This window comes from Ovis canadensis, chromosome 2 (genome assembly GCF_042477335.2).
Source record: "Ovis canadensis isolate MfBH-ARS-UI-01 breed Bighorn chromosome 2, ARS-UI_OviCan_v2, whole genome shotgun sequence".
NCBI lineage: Eukaryota > Metazoa > Chordata > Mammalia > Artiodactyla > Bovidae > Ovis > Ovis canadensis.
The window spans coordinates 84470484-84492866 of record NC_091246.1 but is presented as its reverse complement, the minus strand read 5'-3'; the positions used below and the strand labels follow the sequence as shown (position 1 = coordinate 84492866).

Genomic DNA, 22383 nt, shown 5'->3' with positions numbered 1-22383 from the left:
ATCTACCTGCCAAGCAGGAGACGCAAGTTTAATCCCTGGGTCAGGAAGATCACTTGGAAAAGGAAATGGCAACCCACTCCAGTGTTCTTGTCTGGAAAATCCCATGGATAGAGGAGTCTGGCAGGCTACAGAGAGCTGCAAAGAGTCGGACACAACTTAACAAGTCAACAGCAGCAGCAGCAGCAGCTCTACACATCTCTTCATAACTTCTGGTGGCAGATTGTTAACCATGGTCAACATCCTCTGCTCACACTCTCTTTCTTTTAGGGCCATAGAATATACTAGAATATAGAATATACTTTCTCTCTAATTTCCTTTGTACTTCAACAACCCTACTCTCCTACTAGTAAGTTCGGACAAGAGGTCTTCATTTTAGGATGAAGAAAGAGATCTGTGGATGCAGAGTAGAGATAGTTGCACAACAAAGTAACTTTAAATAATGTTATTGAACTGTATACTTTAAAATGGTTAAAATGGTCAGCTTTATATTTTACCAGAATAAAAAAGAAGAAGTGTTATCTTAAATACAGCTCCTTTAGCTTTTGTTAAGTAATATAAAAACAGGGGAAAAAAATTCCTTGAAAAATGTATGGTGCTATGTGCTCCATCATGTCCGACTCTTTGTGACCCTATGGACTGTTGCCCGCCAGGCTCCTCTGTCCATGGGATTCTCCAGGCAAGAATACTGGAGTGGGTTGCCATTTCCTTCTCCCAGGGATCTTCCTGGCCCAGGGATGGAACCCACATCTCCTCCACTGGCAGGCAAATTCTTTACCACTGAGCCACCAGTGAAGCCCCAAGAGGCAAGATACAGAGCCAGTGAAACTATATTGATTTGAACTTGAGAAGCTTTACCAGTATAAGCAGAAGTGAAGTGACCACACTGAATGAGAAGCTGAGTTTCGCATCTTTCCCAACCAATTCTACATCTTAGTTTTCTCTTTACCTGAAATGTCAGTGAAGAAAACACATGACAGCTTCTTAAAATCACTCCTGCACAACTTTTTTGACCATTTCCTCAGCCTTGCCATTGTTTGGACAACTGTACCACAGGTACGTGGTACATACCTATCCACACTTGCCCTTTATGATGAGCATGGTCATATTTCCTTTCTTAATTCATATATACTAAGGTAAAATTTTAACAGTAGTCTAAGTAGTTTATGATATTTAATATTTACACAAAGAAGAAATGTATAACTGCAATTTTATAGGGACGTCCTTGGTGGTCAAGTGCTTAGGACTCCATGCTCCCAACACAGGGGCCATAGGTTCGAGCCCTAGTCGGGGAATTAGGATCCCACATGCTTTGCAGATGTGACTAAATAAATAAATATTTTTTAAAAAGATGAAATTTTATATACCTGCATAGTCCTCAAAAGTTGTTATGGAATTCATCAGAGATCATGTTGCATAAGGACAAAATGCTCTAAAACCACTATCAATGTTTTACTTGCTCATGATTTTAAATTATAGATGTTATGATGAGAAAAGTAGGCTCAAGTAAAGGCATGCAAAACTAAGTAATTCTTAATCCCAGAAGTCCTTGTCATTGAAACACTGCAAAAAGGAAAATAATTTCTGAATAGAGTTAGTAGAAATAAAATTACAGTCTGGTTTTCTAAGTTCGGAATTTATATTTTCACAACCATCTCCTATTTTTATGTAGTTTAAAATTATTAATTTATCTTCCTTTACAAATATGTTTATATAGCTTTCCCCAACACTATTTGATATTGATTAAATCCCGTGTACTAAAACAACAACTTTTACTGTTCCTAGCTGTATACTGTATACAGAAGGTCCCCAACTTACAATGATGTAAGTGGATGATTCCACTTACAATTTTTGACTTTATGATGGTGCGAAAGTGATCCATATTCAATAGAAATGGTACTTCAAATATTGAATTCTGATGTTTTTTTCCTGGGTTAGTAATAAGTGGTTTAGATGTTCTCGTGATCCTGAGTAGCAGTATTGAACTTCTGATCACCAGGGTAAACAAACAGTACTCTTAGAAGCATTCTGTGGCCATACAACCAGTCTGTTGTTCACTTTCATTAGAGTAGTCAATGGATCACATGAGATATTCAAAGCTTTGTTATAAAACAGACTATGTGTTAGATGGCTTTACACAACTGTAGGTGATATAAGTGTTCTAAGCCTGGTTAAGGCAGGCTAGGCTAAGCTATGATGTTCAATAGGTTACATGTATTACATGCATTTTTGACAAGGTATTTTCAACTTACAATGGATCTGTCGGGGTGTTGCCCCCTTGTAAGTCTAACTATGTTTGGAGACTTCATCTCTCTCTCTCAACATTTTTAAGACAAACAGACAGAAAATAATGAAGTACATACAAGAACTGAACAATGCCTTCACCCAATAGGGTATAAGGCTAATAAAACTAAACGCATGTATGTTCAGTCATGTCCAACTCTTTGTGACCCTATGAAGTGTAGCCCACCAGGCCCCTCTGTCCTCGGGATTTCCCAAGCAAGATTATTGGAGTGGGTTGCCATTCCCTCCTTGAGGGAATCTTCCTGACCCAAGAAATTGAACCTGTGTGTCCTGCAGCTCCTACACTGGCAGGTGGATTCTTTACCATTTGACCCACCTGGGAAGCTCCACATATAATTGACACTTACTGAATATTTACCCAGCAAAAGCAGAATATACAGTCTTTTCAAGTACCCTTAGAATATATATATTAGACTGTATCCTGGACCATAATACAATCCTCAAACAATGTAAAAGAATTGAGACTTCCCTGGTGGTCCAGTGGTTAAGATTCCATGCTTCCACTGTAGAGGGCACAGGTCCATTCTTGGTTAGAGAAATAAGATCCTGCATGCAGAGCACTGCCAATAAATAAATAAATAGTAAAAGGACTGAAATCATATATATATTCTTTGTTCCTATTTACAGATAACATAATTGTCTATGTAGAAAATCCCATGAAATCTCACAAAATTTTTTTCTAAACTAATAAACGAGCTCAAGAAGGTCTCAAAATACAGGATAAGCATACAATATATACTGGCAGTGAACACTGAAATTAAAACTACAACAGTTCCAAAAAATTACCTACTTAATTGTAAATCTAACAAACCATATATGGGGTTTGTGGGCTGAAAGATACAAATGATAATGAAAAAAATTAAAGATGATCTAAATTAGTGGAGAGATATACTGTGTTCATGAGTTAGAAGACTCAACTTAGTGAAGATATCAAATCACCCCAAATTGATGTGTAAGTTTATTTTTTTTTATGTGTAAGTTTAATTCTTACCAAAATACAAATTTCAAAATTGATATAGACAAGCTTAGGGCTTCCCTGATAGCTCAGTTGATAAAGAATCAACCTGCAATGCAGGAGACCTGGGTTCGATCCCTGGGTTGGGAAGATCCCCTGGAGAAGGGAAAGGCTACCTGCTCCAGTTATTCTGGCCTGGAGAATTCACTGGACTGTATAGTCCATGGGGTTGCAAAGAGTCAGACATGGCTGAGCGACTTCTACTTTCAGACAAGCTTATTCTAAAAATTTTATGGAAAAGCAAGAAATTATAATTGCCAGAAAAGAACTAAAGAAATAAGAATAAAGTAGAAGGAATCATTCTACCTTATTTTATGATTAATTACAAAGCTTCAGTAATTAAGACAGTGTGTTCGTACTTTAGTCATCAAGATGGTGGCTCAGACAAAAACACACAATAATCAGTTAAAGGAAACAGAGAAACAATCCCACAGTGGTAGAACAATGTGATTATCAACAGGGTATAAAAGCAGTTAAATGACAAAAGGTTTGTTTTTTCAGCAAAGGTGCTGGAATATTTGGATATCCATAGGGGGAAAAAAAAAACACCTCCATTTAAACTTCAAACCTTAGCCAAAAATTAACTCAAATGGATTATAAAATTAAGTATAGGATGTTAAGTTATAAATTTTTCAGAAGAAAACAAAAAAATCTTTGGGACCTGGGGCATGATAACAAAAGCATCATCCTTGAAAGAAAAAAAATGATAAATTGGACTTCATCAAAATTAACAACTTTTAGTTGGTGAAAGATCTGGTAAAGATGAAAAGACAAGCTACCGACTGGAAGAAAATATTTACAGATCACATCTAACAAAGGATTCTTATCTGGAATATATAAAGAATGCCAAAATTCAACAATGAAAAAACAATCCAATTTGAAAATGGGCAAAGGACATGAAGAGGCATTTCACCAAAGAGATTATACAGATGGTAATCAGGCACATGAAAAGATGCTTCCTCTCACTAATTACTGCTGCTGCTGCTAAGTCACTTCAGTTATGTCTGACTCTATGCGACCCCATAGACGGCAGCCAACCAGGCTTCTCCATCCCTGGGATTCTCCAGGCAAGAACACTGGAGTGGGTTGCCATCTCCTTCTCCAATGCATGAAAGTGAAAAGTGAAAGTGAAGTTGCTCAGTCATGTCCGACCCTCAGCGACCCCATGGACTGCAGCCTTCCAGGCTCCTCCATCCATGGGATTTTCCAGGCAAGAGTACTGGAGTGGGGTGCCACTGCCTTCTCCACTCGATAATTACTAGAGAAGTAGAAATTAAGGCCACACTGTTTGAACAGTGAAAAGAAAAAAACACAATTCCAAATGGTATAAAGGTGTCTAAAAGCTACATCTCTGATAGATTGTCGGTGGGAATATAAAATAATATAGCCATCCTGGAAAACAGTTTCATAATAAACTGAATATGCAACTACATACAACCCAGTAATTGCACTCCTGGGCATAGATCTCAGAGGAATGAAAAGTTATACCTGCACAAAAACTACACACAAATGTTCACAGCAGTTTTATTTGTAATGGCAACTATCTGGACAACCAAAATATCTTTCAATAGGTGAATGGCTAAAAAGAAACTGTACAAAAAAAAAAAAAAACCACCTGTACATTTATACCACAGAATCTACTCAGATATAAAAAGCAGCAGCTGGGTTTCCCTGGCGGTCCAGCGTTTGAGAATCCACCTGCTGATGCTGGGGACATAGGTTCAATCCATATGTGAAAATTCCGCATGCCACAGGGTAACTAAGCCTGTGCATCACAACTACTGAGTCTGTGCTTTAGAGCCCATGAGCCCCAACTACTGAGCCCATGAACCTCACTGAATGAAGCCTGAGTGCCTACAGCCTGTGCTCTGTAACAAGAGTCGCCACCACAATGAGAAGCCCAAGCACCAAAACGAAGAGTCGTCCTCACTTGCCGCAACTAGAGAAAGCCCACAGGCAGCAAGACCAAATACAGCTGCTGCTGCCGTGAAGTCGCTTCAGTCGTGTCCAACTCTGTGCGAACTCATAGACGGCGGCCCACCAGGCTCTCCCATCCCTGGGATTCTCCAGGCAAGAGCACTGGAGTGGGTTGCCATTTCCTTCTCCAATGCGTGAAAGTGAAAAGTGAAAGTGAAGTCGCTCAGTCATATCTGACTCTTAGCGACCCCATGGACTGCAGCTTCCCCAGGCTCCTCCATCCATGGGATTTTCCAGGCAAGAGTGCTGGAGTGGGGTGCCATTGCCTTCTCCGCAAATACAGCTAAAAATAAATAAATAAAAATTTTTTACAAAGCAATGACCATTGGTATATGGAAAAACTTAGATGGATTTCAAAAGCAATAAGATGAGTGGAAAAAGCTCATTTGAAAAGGTCACATACTGTATGATTCCACATATACAATGGAAAGAAATGACAAAATTCTTTCTTCCCAGTTGTTCTCATGACCACCTAGATTCATTAATGCCTCTCTTATCCCGTGTCTGAGAATGACTCTGCTCATTGATAAATCTAGTTACTGCCTCACCAACTAGTACAACTGTAATCATTTTAATGGAAATCAGTGTAAGAGTTGATATGTATCCCCAGAATTAAGCAATGTTAATTCCTTCCTCCACATCTTTTACATATAATGTGCACAAGTCCCCATACTAACACACAGTATTAGTAACACAAACTTATTGCTATGAACAGCAATTGATGGTCCAGCACTGCAGTCCATGGGGTTGCAAACAGTTGGACACGACTGAGCAACTGAACATAACTGAACTAGTACATCCTGGTTTTTCCCTCTTAAGGACCAAAGTTCCAAATACTTTTGATTTCCAGAGGAAGCTAGGCCTAGACCAGGTTTATTACATCTCTGACAACCCTTTTTTTAAAAAAAAATTATTTCTTTGACTGTGCTGAGTCTTAGCTGCAGCATGTGGGATCTAGTTCCCTGACCAGAGATTGAACCCAGGCCCCGTGCATTGGAAGCATGGAGTCTTAGCCACTGGACCACCAGGGAAGTCCTGAGCTATTTGATTGATGTTATCTTCCCCATATTCTTGCTTACTTCTTCACCACAAGGCTTAAAATGTCACATATAAGAAAACAGTTCAGTACCAATTGCTGTTCATACCAATAAGTTTGTATTACTAATACTGTGTGTTAGTGCGGGGACTTGTGCACATTATACATAAAAGAAGTGAAGGAAGGGATTATCATTGCTTAATTCTGGGGATACATATCAACACTTACTTAGAAATGATTTCCATTAAAGTGGTTACAGTGAATGTACTTGTAGTCTATGAATAATGTCAGTGCTTTTAAATGGTTAACCTTTAAGTACATGAAATATTCACAAAGTCAAAACAAATATAAGTACCCTTGAGTGTCTTATCTGCTTTCTCAGCTTAAAGGATGAGGGACTGTCAGAGTTTTTCACCTACCCCTTCCTCTCATTTAGTCAACAAATATTTATTGAGACAAATTTTATTGAGTGCCTGTGAATGCCAGGCACTAATCACCAAGATAGTGCCTTCCTCCAAGTATAGACGAGTCAGAAAAATTGTTAATGAAGAAATTATGTCACGGTAAGATGAGGTCAGACAGTCTTTCATGGGGAGATTTTGGGTTTGAGTTCTTTACGGCTAGGAGTTAAACAGAATAGGCTGGTGGTAGGGACAAGCTGCGAATGGGGTGGGGCACACGGAGACTGTGAGGAAATTTGAAGCTGGAAATACTTTCAAGTCCGAAGACAGAAGGTGGAAGAGTGCTGGTTTTACTTCCAGCATCTTTTTCTAATTACACAGTGCTGCTTGCCCCCGGCTCCACCTAGAGGAGGTGTGGGATCACACAAAGGCAGGGGGGCGGGGAGGGGGGGGGGTGGACTTGAGAACTGAAGGGCTGCACTGTTGCCTTGGCCGGCTGCATAGATGTTTATTTTGGGTAAGTTGCAGAATTTCTGTGTGTCTGTTTGCTCATCTGTAAAATGGGGATAGTAACACCTGGATTAAATGACAGACTGTAAGTCAAGCTTCTCCGTCAGTTCATTCAGATCTCCTTTCCCCCTCTACTTGGCTTTAGTTGATTTGAATATTGTATTTTCTTCTTGCAACTTCCCATTGCTCCTCTAATTTCTTGCTCTACTTTTTCTGGCATCCACACTAAGAAGGCTGACTATGGGGGAGGGGTGCATCAAGCATGACTGGAGAGGAGCATAAGCTTACAGTAGTTTAGAAAATCTCTCCAAAAGGCTCTCATGAGCCCAACACCCCGCCTCCCTCTCCCCCTCCTCTCTTCCCCTCCCCCTCCTCTCTGGAACTGCGGCTCCCAGGGATCCTGGGCTTTTGTTCTCTAGAGGCTTAAACTACCACCTGTTTTACCCTGACTTATTGTTTAAAGGGAATCATTCCTTGTCTACAGACTATCAAAAATCAAAATTGCCAGAACTTACAGACAGCAAGAGCTAAATTTGTACTTTTTCTCTTTTCAGTATAACACTAAAACATCAATGCTTTCATATTTTCCCTCTATTTTCCATTTCTTTTCTGAGGATCTCCTGGCTCCCAGTAATCACTCTCTTTACTTATTGATACTATCATAAAGCGTTAATATAAATTATCTTTTAATATTAACTGTAATTTATCTATTAATATATACCTGTCTTCCCTACTTGATATTAAGTACCTATGGTCTGTAGTGTCTTCTACAGCAGTAGTTTCTCAGACTTGAATTTGCCTAAGAATCTTGTTATGGGGATCTTGTTAAAACACAGATTCTGATTTAGCAGGACTGGGGAGGGGCTGAGTTTCTTCTAACAAATTCCAGGTGAAACCCCTGGACCACACTTGGAGTTGCAAAGCCTCACTGGATTTAGAACAAAGCGGGTGCACATGAGATGGTTGCTGGAGGATGCCTTGGTTTCTCCTGCTCAGTGCTTGGAATTTTTCTTCAGTGCATCTTTCTCCACTTTTTCCTGTGCACTATTTATGACTAACTGACAATTATTTCTTTGTGTACTTAGCTGTGCCCTTCCTTCCCTCTTTCATAGTCAACAGTCTCGTCCAGAAACCAGTCACTTAGGGAGTACAACAGAAATCTTCAGCCTTGTTCTACTGTCATCTACTTTGTAGCAAGCAAGGTTAACTTTTTAAGGACTCATCTTTACCTTTGTTGCTGAGTAAACTATAGTAGCTCCCTGGTATGTATCATATCAAACTCAAATTTAGAATGAGAAGCTTCAAAACATGCCTCCAACCCTTCTTTCTCTTTTGCCACTCAAGTTTCTCTTTTGCAGCACATGGAGCCCTTTGCATGTTGCCGAGGTATGAGTCAGTCTCCTGCAAGACATTTTGCATTGGGAATGTCTTCTTTCATTCTTTTTAAAGGCCAATGCATATCTCTTAAAAATTCTCAATTTTTACCAACTTAATATGAAGCATTATTTGATTTATTCCCAATTGTGAATTCTTTGTTTAGAGAAGTATGAGCTATATACTTTTATTTACATATTTTAATATTTTTATACTTTTTTCATATTTTTATTTAGTTGTAAATGAAAACTGTCCGTACTTCTCGTTCATTGTCCTACCCTTAGCATCTAAGAGTGCTTGAGACTTAGTAGGTACTTTGGGTAAGGGGACCCTCAATGAAGGATGAAACAAAATTTAAGATCAGTTTGTAACAGTTTTCAAAACGCTTTCATTGCTACATTTATTGGGAACCTGGGTGAATTTTAATGGTTAAATAAAACAATTCTGGTGTTCTGATACAGTAAAAATATCAAAATATCAACTTACATCAGAAGGCTGGACTTAATTACAACCAACTTATTAAAAATGTATTGGCTAAAGGATAAAAAAATTTTAGAAATCCTTTGAAGAATATTTTGAGAGAGAAACATTTGAGGTTTAGTGCCACCTACCAGCTACCATTTTACTAGGAAAATAAAATTTAGATGCAGCCAAATTTTGGTAATGCCCAAACCCACATCCTATCTAAATGGCTTAATGCTTTCCTGTCATTGTTTTCTAGCCTGCAGGTTTTGCATTCGTTAGGATTTCATATTTCTTAATAGTTCTTGGTGCTTTAAATTTAAAAGAAATGAGGCTTTCTCATATTACAATTTCAAGGAAAAGGAGACTGCAGGGCCCCTTCAGCGAGGTTTAAGAGGCCTGCAAGCTGCACACCGTGCAACCGCCTCATGCTCCGATTTCATCTATGGGTTTCTGTACAGTTCTTTTTTGGATGGTGCAAACAGCGCAAGTGCAGCATTAAAAACCTCTCCACCCTGGGAAACGACGCAAGAACACGCAGCTTTCGGCTGCCAGGTTCTCTCAACACACAGCCTAGGGCTGGAGGCCCGGACACCCGCCCCCAAATCCCGTCCACAACAATCGTTTCCTCCCTCCCCGCCTTTTACATACAGTACACATACAAATACACACACGCAGAGCAGCCAGCAGGGGCGGGCCGGGCCCGACCACTCCGCAAACCGCAGGGGGGAGCCACAGCGGGTCGAACTGTTTGCACCCACTTCTTTGTTCTTCGGACCCGTCTCTCTCTCCATCAGGCTGCAAACGTTGGGAAAAAACGAACTTGGGGATCTAGGGTGTCCTGAAGCTCCGCGCTGAGGCTACACACCTTTGGCGGGTGCTGCGTTATCTCCCCCTCCGTCGGCGAGCAGTTGGTCCCGCCCCAGTGCTAGCGGGCGCCGAGCGGGAGCCGCGCGGGAGCAGCGCAGCGACGGCGGCGGCGGCGGCGGTTGTTATTCGTAGCCGTTGAGACGGCTCTGCGGCAGCTGGTGGCGCAGGTGGCTTGCGTGGACGCGGACAGAGGCGGCCGGCCCGCCACCGCAGCCTCAGCGCCCGCGGCCCGGGCAGGTGAGCGGGCGGCGGGGACTCGCCCCGCCCCCCCCTCGGTGGCCTCACTCCTGGCTCTAGCTGGGAAGTGGCCGCGGCCCGCCGGGGAGTCGCGGTTCGGCCCGGGGCTGCGACCGTCGGGAAGAAGGCCGTGTGCGGATGGAAGGGCAACGTTCCCCTGCCTTTTGCCATCTTTTTTCTCCCCCCTCCTCCTCTCGCCGACCTCCCACCCTCTTGGGGCTTCAGCTTCGGGGGAAAAAAAGACTGAGGAACGATGGGGCGGGAGCAAGGGGAATAGGGGACTGAGAAGCATCTCTGCCTCAGGTGGTGGCGTCTTTTCGGTCGTGGAGCGGTGGACCTTGCGAAGCCTGGAGGGGTAGCTCTGGGGCTGCGGAGGCCGCGCACTCCCGGGCGAGGAGCGGGAGGCGGCCCTCCCCCTCACTCTCCCACCCCCCACCCTTGCCCCTCCGCGGGCCTCCCCTCCCCCTCCCCCGTCGCTCCCCGTACGGCCCCTCCCTCCGGGTTTCTGAGCTTTAACCGCCCTCGGTGCTCTCCCTCGCAGGCGCGTCGGGGCACCCCGAGGCATCCTCCCCCTCCCGCCACCGCGGGAGCCGCGGCTCCCGTCCGCCCTCCCGCATCCCCTCACAGTCCGCGCCGCCGCGCCTCCTCCTTGGGCTTCGGACCCTCGGCCTCGCCCCTGAAACATGACTCGCGACTTCAAACCTGGGGACCTCATCTTCGCCAAGATGAAAGGTTATCCTCATTGGCCAGCTCGAGTAAGTGATTTTTAGCCTTCGCGTTTAGCGGTGCTACCTTCTTCAGAGGCCTACTTCCTACCCTTTTCTCTTTTTTTTCCCCCCTCCTCGTATCCTTTCTCTCCTTCGGTTTCCTTTAGTCTCATTTGTAACCTGATCTTTTTAGTTTTTTGCCCACTAATCTTCTATGCAATTTAAAAATCCAGGTGTTTTGGCATACTTAGGTGTTTTCCTATGGTTGTTGACAGACTTTGGCAGGTTTTCTTAATAGGAAATATTTAAAGATGATGCCATTCTTGTTCCATTGTAGGTGAAAACAAATACGGATTTTGTGTTTAAAAAAAAATTGGGGGCTTCCCTGGTGGCTCAGACGGTAAAGAATCTGCGACATTTTCTTAATTTTGAATAAAATCCAAAATAGCAATGGAATCTATGCAAACTATTGGGTGTCAAAAGGTTGTATGGAATTAAATTGAATTCGTAGGTATTCTTTCCTGTTTTATAGTTAATGAGACCTTCTGGATTGACTGGTTCAGTGAAAGCTAGGACTGGGTATTCTGGAAAATTTTACAATAAGGGAGCATCAGAGAAAGTCTAGAAAATTCGTTTTCAAGTTTTTATTGGTGAAGTTTGCCTTATGACCTTGAAGAAGTTGTTCCACCTCTGATTGTTTCCCATAGGTGAAAGGAAGAGTAAACCCATATTCCTTAGTTCACATGTAGTACAGAGAGGTGATTCAGAGCTCAGGATTTTTTGTGACATTTAGGAATTGAGACTTTTAAAAGCACCATTTTCAGAAAAAAAGATCTTTTACCTTATAGTAGGACTCGGGTTCTAATATAGTGATAGAACCTGAAAAAGGTTGAACTCAGTAAGCTCAAGAGCCTTTTTAAATATACACATGATATTCTAAAGCTGTAATTTCCACTAATTTACTCTTTTTTGAGGAGTGTGTTTCTTAAAGATAATTAAATCCTATAGTTTTAATTATGTCAGCTGGGAGGAAAGATAAGCCATTGGTTACAGAGAATCATGGAGTTGCTGAGTGCTATCCAAGTGTAAAATGTTCACCATTTCTTAATTTTTCCCATCCAGCTGTAAGTCAGGTTTATAGATTTCCTTCCAGCCTGGAAAGAATTTTTTCCCACTAGTCTATTAAGTCTGCCTTTTCAGTCTTAGTGGAAAAATCCTTAATCATAATTCTTGTCTGTATATTTGACACTTTGTTTCCTTTGTGATCACTTTATTTTAGTGTGCATTCTTTGACTTCCAAATAGATTGTAAAGTTCTCAGAGCAATAGATGTAAACTGAATTTCCTTATCATGCCCACCCTCCATCCTTAGTATATAAGTCATGCACTAAAAAACTATTTCACGTTTAAGTGGAGGATAGGCAAACTGGGAAGGTTTAAGGCTCGTCCAAGATAACATTTTTTGTGGTTAGATTAACGCATGATTATTTTGAGGTGTTAGAAAATCTGAGGTTATGGGATACATCTTCATTCAAATTTCTATGTAGCAGTGTAGTTTAAAACCAAATGGAAACTCTTCAAAAATCACTCTTCTAAATCATCTTCCCTGCATGGTTCAGTATGTTAGGTGACTAACAGTGCTAGTAAAAGCAAACTAAGGTAGCTTCAGGAGGGCCAGGGTGTTTTATTTAATAAATGCTGCATTTACCAATTCGTATTGAAATGGAAAATTTTAGTCTCTTTTATTTTACCCTTTTTTTCTTAGAAACAGTTGCGTTTAGATTTTATATTGTCTGTGTCACACACACACATATATATATATGTGAGGAAATTAAGTTCCTAAGGGTGTTGGGTGCTAATGATTCTTATTGATGGCTGAAACCTTCAGACTACCAACCAGTGAAGTCACCCTCATGGTCTTTTCTTAAACCCATTTCTTTATGATCATACATAAGGAGCATAGTAGGTCTTCTGTTGGTTATACCCTTCTTAACAAAGTCAACAGATTTTTAAAAATTGAAATGTCTTTGAAATCTTGAAAGGAACGAAATAGAAATTTCTTTCTATTCTAATTTTATTTCTATTTCTAGAAATGTATTATGAAATTTAAGTAAATAATGAAGTATAAATGTTAAATTCTGGCTAAGTACTACTGTCTGATGGCCTTAACTCTGATAAGAAAGTAACAACTATTATAGATGTGTTTGACATAGCAGTACCTGATACCATCTTCCTTACTTAATTAGAAGTATTAAAATGTTAAAAGAGAAATGAAAAAGGAATAGGTAACTCATGTTACTCAGCCATGTAGGTCTAAGATGTTTTCATAAGTATATGTTTCAGATTTGGAAAAGTATTGCTTTCACCTTTTTAATGTCTGGTTTTACATTACTCCAGTATTTGGATAGCCTCTCTATGGAAATAGCATTTAAAATTTTTGAACAGATTCATAGTTCCTTATCTGGAGTACTTAGGGGCAGATTTATGTGAACATTCAGAATTTTGGGGTTTTAGAATGGTAGTGATGGTCCACATACGGTACATCTTTCTGTGATAAGGTCTAGGATGGCAGATCTAACATGATATTTCTGCAGAGAAGCATCAGTAGAAATGCTAGATGGATAAAAGAAATAATGGAATAGCTTCAGTTTCTATGCAGGTTTTGGTGTCACATGAGTTTTGAGAAATATACTGGTTTTCTGAGCTTCTTGAGTTTCAGAACTAGAGATGAGGGATTGTGGACCTGTAGAACTGGTCCATTTCATAGCAGATACCCTTTTGGATGTCTTGTTTTCAGTTTACTCTGGTGTGTTTAAGTATGTATGATTCAAAAGATTTTAATTTTTCGATCTTTCTTTTTTTTAGGTAGATGAAGTTCCTGATGGAGCTGTAAAACCACCCACAAACAAACTACCGATTTTCTTTTTTGGAACTCATGAGACGTAAGTCCTGTTAGTTCTAAAGGCAAATCAGAGTTAATATAGCAGGTTCATTGGGTATATAACGAAAAGCAAGTAGGGGTTAATTAAGAGAGAAAATAATAAAGTAACAGAAAACATTAAAATCATCTTTGAACTTGGAAAAAAAGGGTTCACGTGTCCCTTTTAAATTTATTTTTATGTTAAATTACACACTGCAGCTTTAACTTTTACTGGCATGGACGTCCTTAATCATAAAAGATGTAGATTGATCCTCTCAGCAGTCAGAAAATAACTGATGAATGAGAAAGTGTGTAAGGAAAGTTTTAACAAGGTCTTCAGTATTCATATTTAGTGTAATTAGTGCTTTTGGTAATGATGACCTGACACCCTATTTTAGGCTTTGTGATTTTAGCCACACTAATGGTATATTGTGGGAAAGGTGAAAAGAAATCTGAATAGTTGCTTCTCTGTGTATTTGTATGACTCTGGGAGCTATTGTTACTGCTTTGCTGTCCCTGGTGGAATTCTGGGCAGAAACTGATTTGGAGAAGCAAATTAATTTCTCAGACATTGTAGCTGAATACTGAACTGTTACTTCTAGGTGCGGAGGATTAATCCAGGGGCTATCTCATTAATTATGAAAAATAATATTACTACATGCCTATATTTTAATAGCCTTACAAGTAGCATATAACCTCACCAGTTTTGAACTTTAGGTTTAGAATTTGCAGTAATTTTGGTAGACTTGTTTACCTGGGTTCAGGTTAAACAAAACTGGGGTTACTCTAGTTAAAATTATATAATGGTATGGACCTAACAGAAGCAGAAGATATTAAGAAGAGGTGGCAAGAATACACAGAAGAACTGTACCAAAAAGATTTTCACGACCCGGATGATCATGATGGTGTGATCACTCACCTAGAGCCAGACATCCTGAAATGTGAAGTCAAGTGGGCCTTAGAAAGCATCACTATGAACAAAGCTAGTGGAGGTGATGGAATTCCAGTTGAGCTGTTTCAAGTCCTGGAAGATGATGCTGTGAAAGTGCTGCACTCAATATGCCAGCAAATTTGGAAAACTCAGCAGTGGCCACAGTTCTGGAAAAAGTCAGTTTTCATTCCAATCCCAAAGAAAGGCAATGCCAAAGAATGCTCAAACTACCACAAAATTGCAATTGTCTCACACGCTAGTAAAGTAATGCTCAAAATTCTCCAAGCCAGGCTTCAGTAATATGTGAACTGTGAACTTCCAGATGTTCAAGCTGGTTTTAGAAAAGGCACAGGAACCAGAGATCAAATTGCCAACATTCGCTGGATCATGGAAAAAGCAAGAGAGGTCCAGAAAAACATTTATTCCTGCTTTATTGACTATGCCAAAGCCTTTGACTGTGTGGATCAGAATAAACTGGAAAATTCTGAAAGAGATGGGAATACGAGACCACCTGACCTGCCTGTTGAGAAATCTGTATGCAGGTCAAGAAGCAACAGTTAGAACTGGACATGGAACAACAGACTGGTTCCAAATAGGAAAAGTAGTACGTCAAGGCTGTATATTGTCACCCTGCTTATTTAACTTCTATGCAGAGTACATCGTGAGAAATGCTGGTCTGGAAGAAGCACAAGCTGGAATCAAGATTGCCGGGAGAAATATAATAACCGCATACCACGCTTATGGCAGAAAGTGAAGAGGAACTAAAAAGCCTCTTGATGAAAGTGAAAGAGTAGAGTGAAAAAGTTGGCTTAAAGCTCAACATTCAGAAAACTAAGATCATGGCATCTAGTCCCATCATTTCATGGGAAATAGATGTGGAAACAGTGTCAGACTTTATTTTTTGGGCTCCAAAATCACAGCAGATGGTAATTGCAACCATGAAATTAAAAGACACTTGCTCGTTTGAAGGAAATTTATGACCAACCTAGATAGCATATTGAAAAGCAGAGACATTACTTTGCCAACAAAGGTCCATCTAGTCAAGGCTATGGTTTTTCCTGTGGTCATGTATGGATGTGAGAGTTGGACTGTGAAGAAAGCTGAGTGCCGAAGAATTGATGCTTTTGAACTGTGGTGTTGGAGAAGACTCTTGAGAGTCCCGTGTACTGCAAGGAGATCCAACCAGTCCATTCTGAAGGAGATCAGTCCTGGGTGTTCATTGGAAGGAATGATGCTAAAGCTGAAACTCCAGTACTTTGGCCACCTCATGTGAAGAGTTGACTCATTGGAAAAGACTCTGATGCTGGGAGGGATTGGGGGCAGGAGGAGAAGGGGACGACAGAGGATGAGATGGCTGGATGGTATCACCGACTCACTGGACACGAGTTTGAGTGAACTCCGGGAGTTGGTGATGGACAGGGAGGCCTGGCATGCTGCAATTCATGGGGTCACAAAGAGCCGGACACGACTGAGCAACTGAACTGAAGGGTGTCTACAATGACAACATTTGTTTAACATTGCTTAGCTACTGTATGAACTTCCAAAAAAATTTTTTTAATAGCTTTATATGTAATTTACATCATAAAGTTGTGTAAAGTGTAAACTTTAGTGGGTGTTAGTATATTTACTTCCATAACTGTTAGCAGTCACTCTTCATTTCCTGCCCCCTGGGCCTAGATACCCATTAGTTTACTATCTGTCTAGACTTGCCAGTTCTTGACATTTCACATTAGTGACATCATGCAGTGCCACATAATTGTCTTCTTTAAAATCCAGTTTTGAGTTCAGAATTTTGTTGGCCTTCATAATTACTTTGAGTATAAAAATTTGAATATACTTTGAATATAAAAATTTAATTTAAAAATGAGTTTCTGATTATCTGGGACAATCTACCATTTAAAACTTCCATAAATTCAATAGGGAAGGTATCTTTTAATGAAAAATTGTGTAATGTCTATTGGAATAAGGGTTTTTAAAGTGTGATCCCAGGTCAAGCTGCACCCTACATGGAAACAGCACCTGGGAACTTTAGATAGGCATGCAAATTCCTGGACCCCACCCACCTAAGATTCAGTGAATCAGAAATGGAGGTGTGGAGCCCAGCAGTCTATTTTAAGTAGCCTTCCAGATAATTGGAATGCATGCGAAGATTGCATACGAACTATATCAGAGTAATGTGAGTTAGACATTCCCTAGAATTTCTATGTATCCTTACAGTATTATAGACCTGGAGAAGGAGATGGCAAGTAAAACTCTGTGGACATAGAAGCCTGGTAGTCTACAGTCCATGGGGTTGCAAAGAGTTGGACATGACCGAGTGACTAACACATAGTATTATAGAACACATAGTCATTCTTATGTTAAATTTAGAAGAATGATCATCCCTTCCTCAACATTTAAAAATGAGGATTTTTATGTTGTAAATATCTGTAGATTATAAATCAAAACAGACTATGCCAAAGAAATAAATTTTCATAAGCATTGTTTGGTTAATAACAGTGGTATTATTTAGTGGGAAATGAAGATGGTGAATTACTAATATTCAAAAATTAGAATATATTCAGGAAATCAAGCTAATGATATTAAATTTTCATTTCAAAATGTACTTGTAGTTTTTGTGCCTCAGTGATCTCATAAATAAACTGTTACCTTTGGAAAGGCAGTGCTCTTGTATCTATTAGTCTGGTGGCTTAACTTTTTGGTATTTAAGGTTAATTTTTAGAAACTGAATTTCGGTGAGTGTTTGCCTTTTTCCCCCTCAGAATTTGGGAGGGCGGTTATTTGAACCTTTCTGTTTGGAACTTGCATAAGTTGGAGTTTAATCCAGGAGCCTGTAGTTAAGAAGATGGGAAAAGAAGAACATGGAAGAAGAAATGACAATTAGAAAACTAGATATTCATAAAAGTGAAAAGTAGTGTTAGTCACTTAGTCATGGTCAGCTCTTTGTGACCCCACAAAACCTGGCAGGCTCTCCTGTCCATGGAATTCTCTGAGCCACCAGGGAAGCCTAGTTATTTGTAACTGATTTGTAAATAAAAAAAATTTTTTTTATTGTGAAGTGAGAGCAGAATCCCTTTGTAACTGCATTCATTTCCTGAGCTGCAAGCATTTGATTTTTCATAATTTTTTATGCCTTTCATAGTTAATTTATCCACCAAAGTTTTGAACACTATTTAACAGTGAGCTCTTAAACATATACCAAGCATGATGGGCTACTAGATGTCATAAAACTAATATATTGGAAACAGATTCTTAGTAAATGAGACTGACAAAGATGCAGTGCTTTTTGCTGGAGCCAAAAATCTTAGTGTTATCCTTGATTTCTTATAGTCTTATCTGTTTCCTCCCCACATCTAGTCAGTCAGCAAGTCTTAATTCTTTTCCTTTAATATGAATTCTGATCTGCTTTCTTCCACTCCTCTGGCAACTTAAGTTCAAGCCGCAGTTACTCTTAGGAATAGTGTCCTGTCTCTATCTTGGGCTCAGCTTTCACTCTTCATATATAGTCAGAGTGATCTTGATATTTCAGTCAGATCATGTCATTTTCTCTGTCCAGAGCCTTTCAGTGACCTCCTTGTTAACCTTAGCAACAGACAAAACCCCCAAATTCTGTGTATAAATGCTGTTGTTAAATTCTTACTTTTTGGCTGTGCTGCAAGGGATGTTGGAATCTTTGTTCCCTGACCACAAATCAGACCTGTGCCCCCTGCATTGGAAGCTCAGTCTTTCTTTTATTTTTGGTTTTTTAAATTTCAGTTGGGATCTAATTAAGGTATTGTTGTGGTTTTTGCCATATACTGACATGAGTCAGCCACCGGTGTGCATGTGTTCCCCATCCCGAACACCCCCTCCCACACCCCTCCCCATCCCATCCCTCTAGGTTGTCCCAGTGCACTGGCTTTGAGTGCCCTGTTCCATGCATCAAGCTTGGACTGGTGATCTATTTCACATATGGTAATATACATGTTTCAGTGCTATTCTCTCAAATCATCCCACCCTCGTCTTCTCCCACAGAGTCCAGAAGTCTTTTCTTTCTATCTGTGTATCTTGCTGTTTCTCATATAGGGTCGTCATTACCATCTTTCTAAATTCCATATATATGCGTTAATATACTGTATTTGTGTTTTTCTTTCTGACTGACTTCACTCTGTATAATAGGCTCCAGTTTCATCCATCTTATTAGAACTGACTCAAATGCATTCTTTTTAATAGCTGAGCAATATTCCATTATGTATATGTACCACAACTTTCTTATCCATTCATCTGCTGATGGACATCTAGGTTGCTTCCATGTCCTGGCTATTATAAACAGTGCTGTGATGAACATTGGGGTACATGTGTCACTTTCAATTCTAGTTTCCTCGGTGTGTATGCCCAGCAGTGGGATTGCTGGGTCGTATGGCAGTTCTGTTTCCAGTTTTTTAAGGAATCTCCACACTGTTCTCCATAGTGGCTGTGCTGGTTTGCATTCCCACCAACAGTGTAAGTGGGTTCCCTTTTCTCCACACTCTCTCCAGAATTTATTGTTTGTTGACTTTTTAACAGCAGCCATCCTGACTGGTGTGAGATGGTACCTCATTGTGGTTTTGATTTGCATTTCTCTGATAATGAGTGATGTTGAGCATCTGTATGTCGTCTTTGGAGAAATGTCTATTTAGTTCTTTGGCCCATTTTTTGATTAGGTCGCTTATTTTTCTGGAGTTGAGCTATGTGAGCTGTTCGTATATTTTTGAGATTTATTCTCCATCAGCTGCTTTGTTTGCTATTGTTTTCTCCCATTCTGAAGGCTGTCTTTTCATCTTGCTTATAGTTTCCTTCATTTTGCAAAAGCTTCTAAGTTTAATTAGGTCACATTTGTTTATTTTTGCTTTTATTTCCATTACTCGGGGAGGTGGGTCATAGAGGATCTTGCCGTGATTTATGCCAGAGAGTGTTTTGCCTATGTTTTCCTCTAGGAGTTTTATAGTTTCTGGTCTTAGAAACTAGTTAGGAAAAAAAAAAAAAAAAGAAACTAGTTAGATCTTTAATTCATTTTGAGTTTATTTTTGTGTATGGTGTTAGAAAGTGTTCTAGTTCCATTCTTTTACAGGTGGTTGACCTGTTTTCCCAGCACTGCTTGTTAAAGAGATTGTCTTTTCTCCATTGTATATTCTTGCCACCTTTGTCAAAGATAAGATTGTCCATAGGTGTGTGGATTTATCTCTGGGCTTTCTATTCTGTTCCGTTATCTATATTTCTGTCTTTGTGGCAGTACCATATTGTCTTGATGACTGTAGAAGCTTGGTCTTAACCACTGAACCACCAGGCAAGTTCCTACAAGTGCTGTTTCATAACACCCTGTGTGAACTAGTTAATCTTAACCTCTTCAACCTCATCACATTTTCTTTTTTACTGTTACACAGATGTATCTTGTCTCAGGTCCTTCCTGGTTGAAGACCTATCTTTCCCAACAAAGAGAAAACAGATTTTCAGTCATTTAGCTCTTAGCTCATATCCTCTTTTTTTATGCTTATTTTTCCATTACAGTAATGACTAAATTTTTTTTTCCTTTCCTTCACCCACAAATGAAAAGCTTGGAGAGCAGGAACCTTGTCTGTCTTGTTTATCATTATTGACTTAAGTGCCCGGCACATAGTAGCTGTTAAATAAATGTTTGGTAATAGACTGAAAGCTCTATGACCTAGATAAAATCAATTTGTTGATGATGAATTTGCTGTCCATTAGCTAGCATTTCTATAGTGTTTAGGACAGCTGGATTAGAAGTGTCTTTGAATCCTGCCTTTTATCTATCTGCTCTATGACCTTGAGCAGGTTTACTTAGCCTTGTCCTTCTCTTCCCTGTAAAATGGGAACAATAAAATACTCTACCTTAGAATTCGAGGTGCAGATAAGATACTACATGACAGATGCTTAAAACAGTGCTTGGCATGTATTAAACACAAAATGTCAACTATTAGGAACTAAAAATAATGTTGCATATTATTTTTCCACAACTTGTAAGTATGCTTATTAGATTGTTTGCAGTGCAGTTTGTTTTGCTGGCTAATTATCATTGTTAATTGAGGGAATACTCTCATCCAGGTCTACTTATTTCTCTAAAGTCTAGAAATTTTTAAATGAAGATAGTGTTTTTGCCACTTTATTTCTTTACTGTTCTTAATTCAAAGATGTTAGATGCTCAATTCTAGGAACTTTGAAACTATCCATAACAGGTTGTTTCAAAACCTGCCTAATATACAGTTATTAGGAGTGAAGGTGAATGGGAAAGTTCTACTGGTCAGTTTTTTGTATCACCTATCCACAAGAAAGGAATGAAAAAATGAATCATAGGATAGGATTTTATTTTCTTCTATACTGAGTTCTATACAATTTCAGTCCTACAGACGTAGTTGTTTGTGTTGGTGTGGAGTTTGTGTGATTTCTTATAATGAGAGGAACTGTTTCTTCATCTCTGTATTGTCAGGTTCCTGGCACATAGTAGATGTATCAATTGTCTGTTGAGTCCTTTTCTGTTATAAAGGTGTGTGTGCTGTTATAAAATGTAGTTTAAAACAGTATGTTTCATATTTTATGATTTAAAAATAATAGGGAAATGAAACATCAAGTTAGAGTCAGTGTTTTAAAAGGTATAAGTTTCTGTATTATATTATTACTTGACAACAGTTAAATGAGTTTTGAGCTTCAGGTCTTCAGCCGTGATAAACTTCCCTATCCCATTTTTTTATATGCAACTTCTGGTTTACTTTAAAGGACGCTTTTAGGTGTGTGGTCATTGAGTTTTTGTGAGGCATGTATGTGTATGTTCTTGTAGGTATATACATTGTTTCCAAAAAAGTGACTTTAGAGAGATGACTGCTTTTATGTATACTTGGATTCTGAAAAATCCGGATACACAGGAACACACTTTAGGCATATGCTATGTAAGAAACACACCTGCAGGCTTTGGAATTATTTAAATTGCTTCAGAATTATAAAATTAATACTGTAGTTAATGATTTGCTTTTTCTTAAGACATTTTCCGTTAGCTTTAATCCTTGTGCTTTGACAATTGGTGTTTGAACTGAGTTCATATGTATAGGGATATGACATCAATATTTTATTAATATATAAATCAGTGTTTCAGAGACTGTATTAACAGTGGTTAAAGGGAATCTGTTTAAGGGAACATTGTACAGAGTGAAGGCTCTGCTCTTTAATAGCTCAATAACCTTGCTTGCATCAGTAAATCTTTTTGGCTTTCAGTTTTCTAATCTTTAACAGGAAGATCTTGGTGATCCCTAAGTGCTCTGGAATTTAGTGGGTAATGTGCTTTCAATTAATGCCTATCTTTTTATTAAAAAAATTTTTTAAACATTAAAAGGAAGCACATCATTTTTACTGTTTTTTAGGGGAAAAAACTCTAAACCTATTACTGTTTTTAGTGTATTTTCTTTGAGATTTATATGTCATTTAAAAATTGAAAGCTTTGAAGGATGAATCAAAGCTACAGCTACAGAAGGTTGTGCCCTTGGGGACTAGTGATGGCTGCTTAAAAATTAATCTGATCCCTGTTCACCAAGCCTATGGGATTGCATCCCTGGGGAGGATTCTTTGTGTGTGCGTGTGTTTTCTTCTTATTTTCTTAAATTGAAACGTAGTTGATG

General features: G+C 39.4%; 1 protein-coding gene across 5 annotated transcripts in view; it reads left to right on the top strand.

Moving 5' to 3' along the window:
* Window positions 1–9730: 9730 nt before the first annotated feature.
* PSIP1 (PC4 and SRSF1 interacting protein 1) overlaps window positions 9731–22383 on the top strand; it is a 39553-nt gene continuing 26900 nt past the window's right edge. For all 5 annotated transcript variants that reach the window (XM_069576608.1, XM_069576612.1, XM_069576609.1 and 2 more), the window contains exons 1-3: window positions 9731–10183; window positions 10725–10938; window positions 13755–13831. In XM_069576608.1, the coding sequence (XP_069432709.1) occupies window positions 10867–10938; window positions 13755–13831 (149 nt within the window). In that variant the 5' untranslated portion in view covers window positions 9731–10183; window positions 10725–10866. The remainder of the gene's footprint in view (window positions 10184–10724; window positions 10939–13754; window positions 13832–22383) is intronic.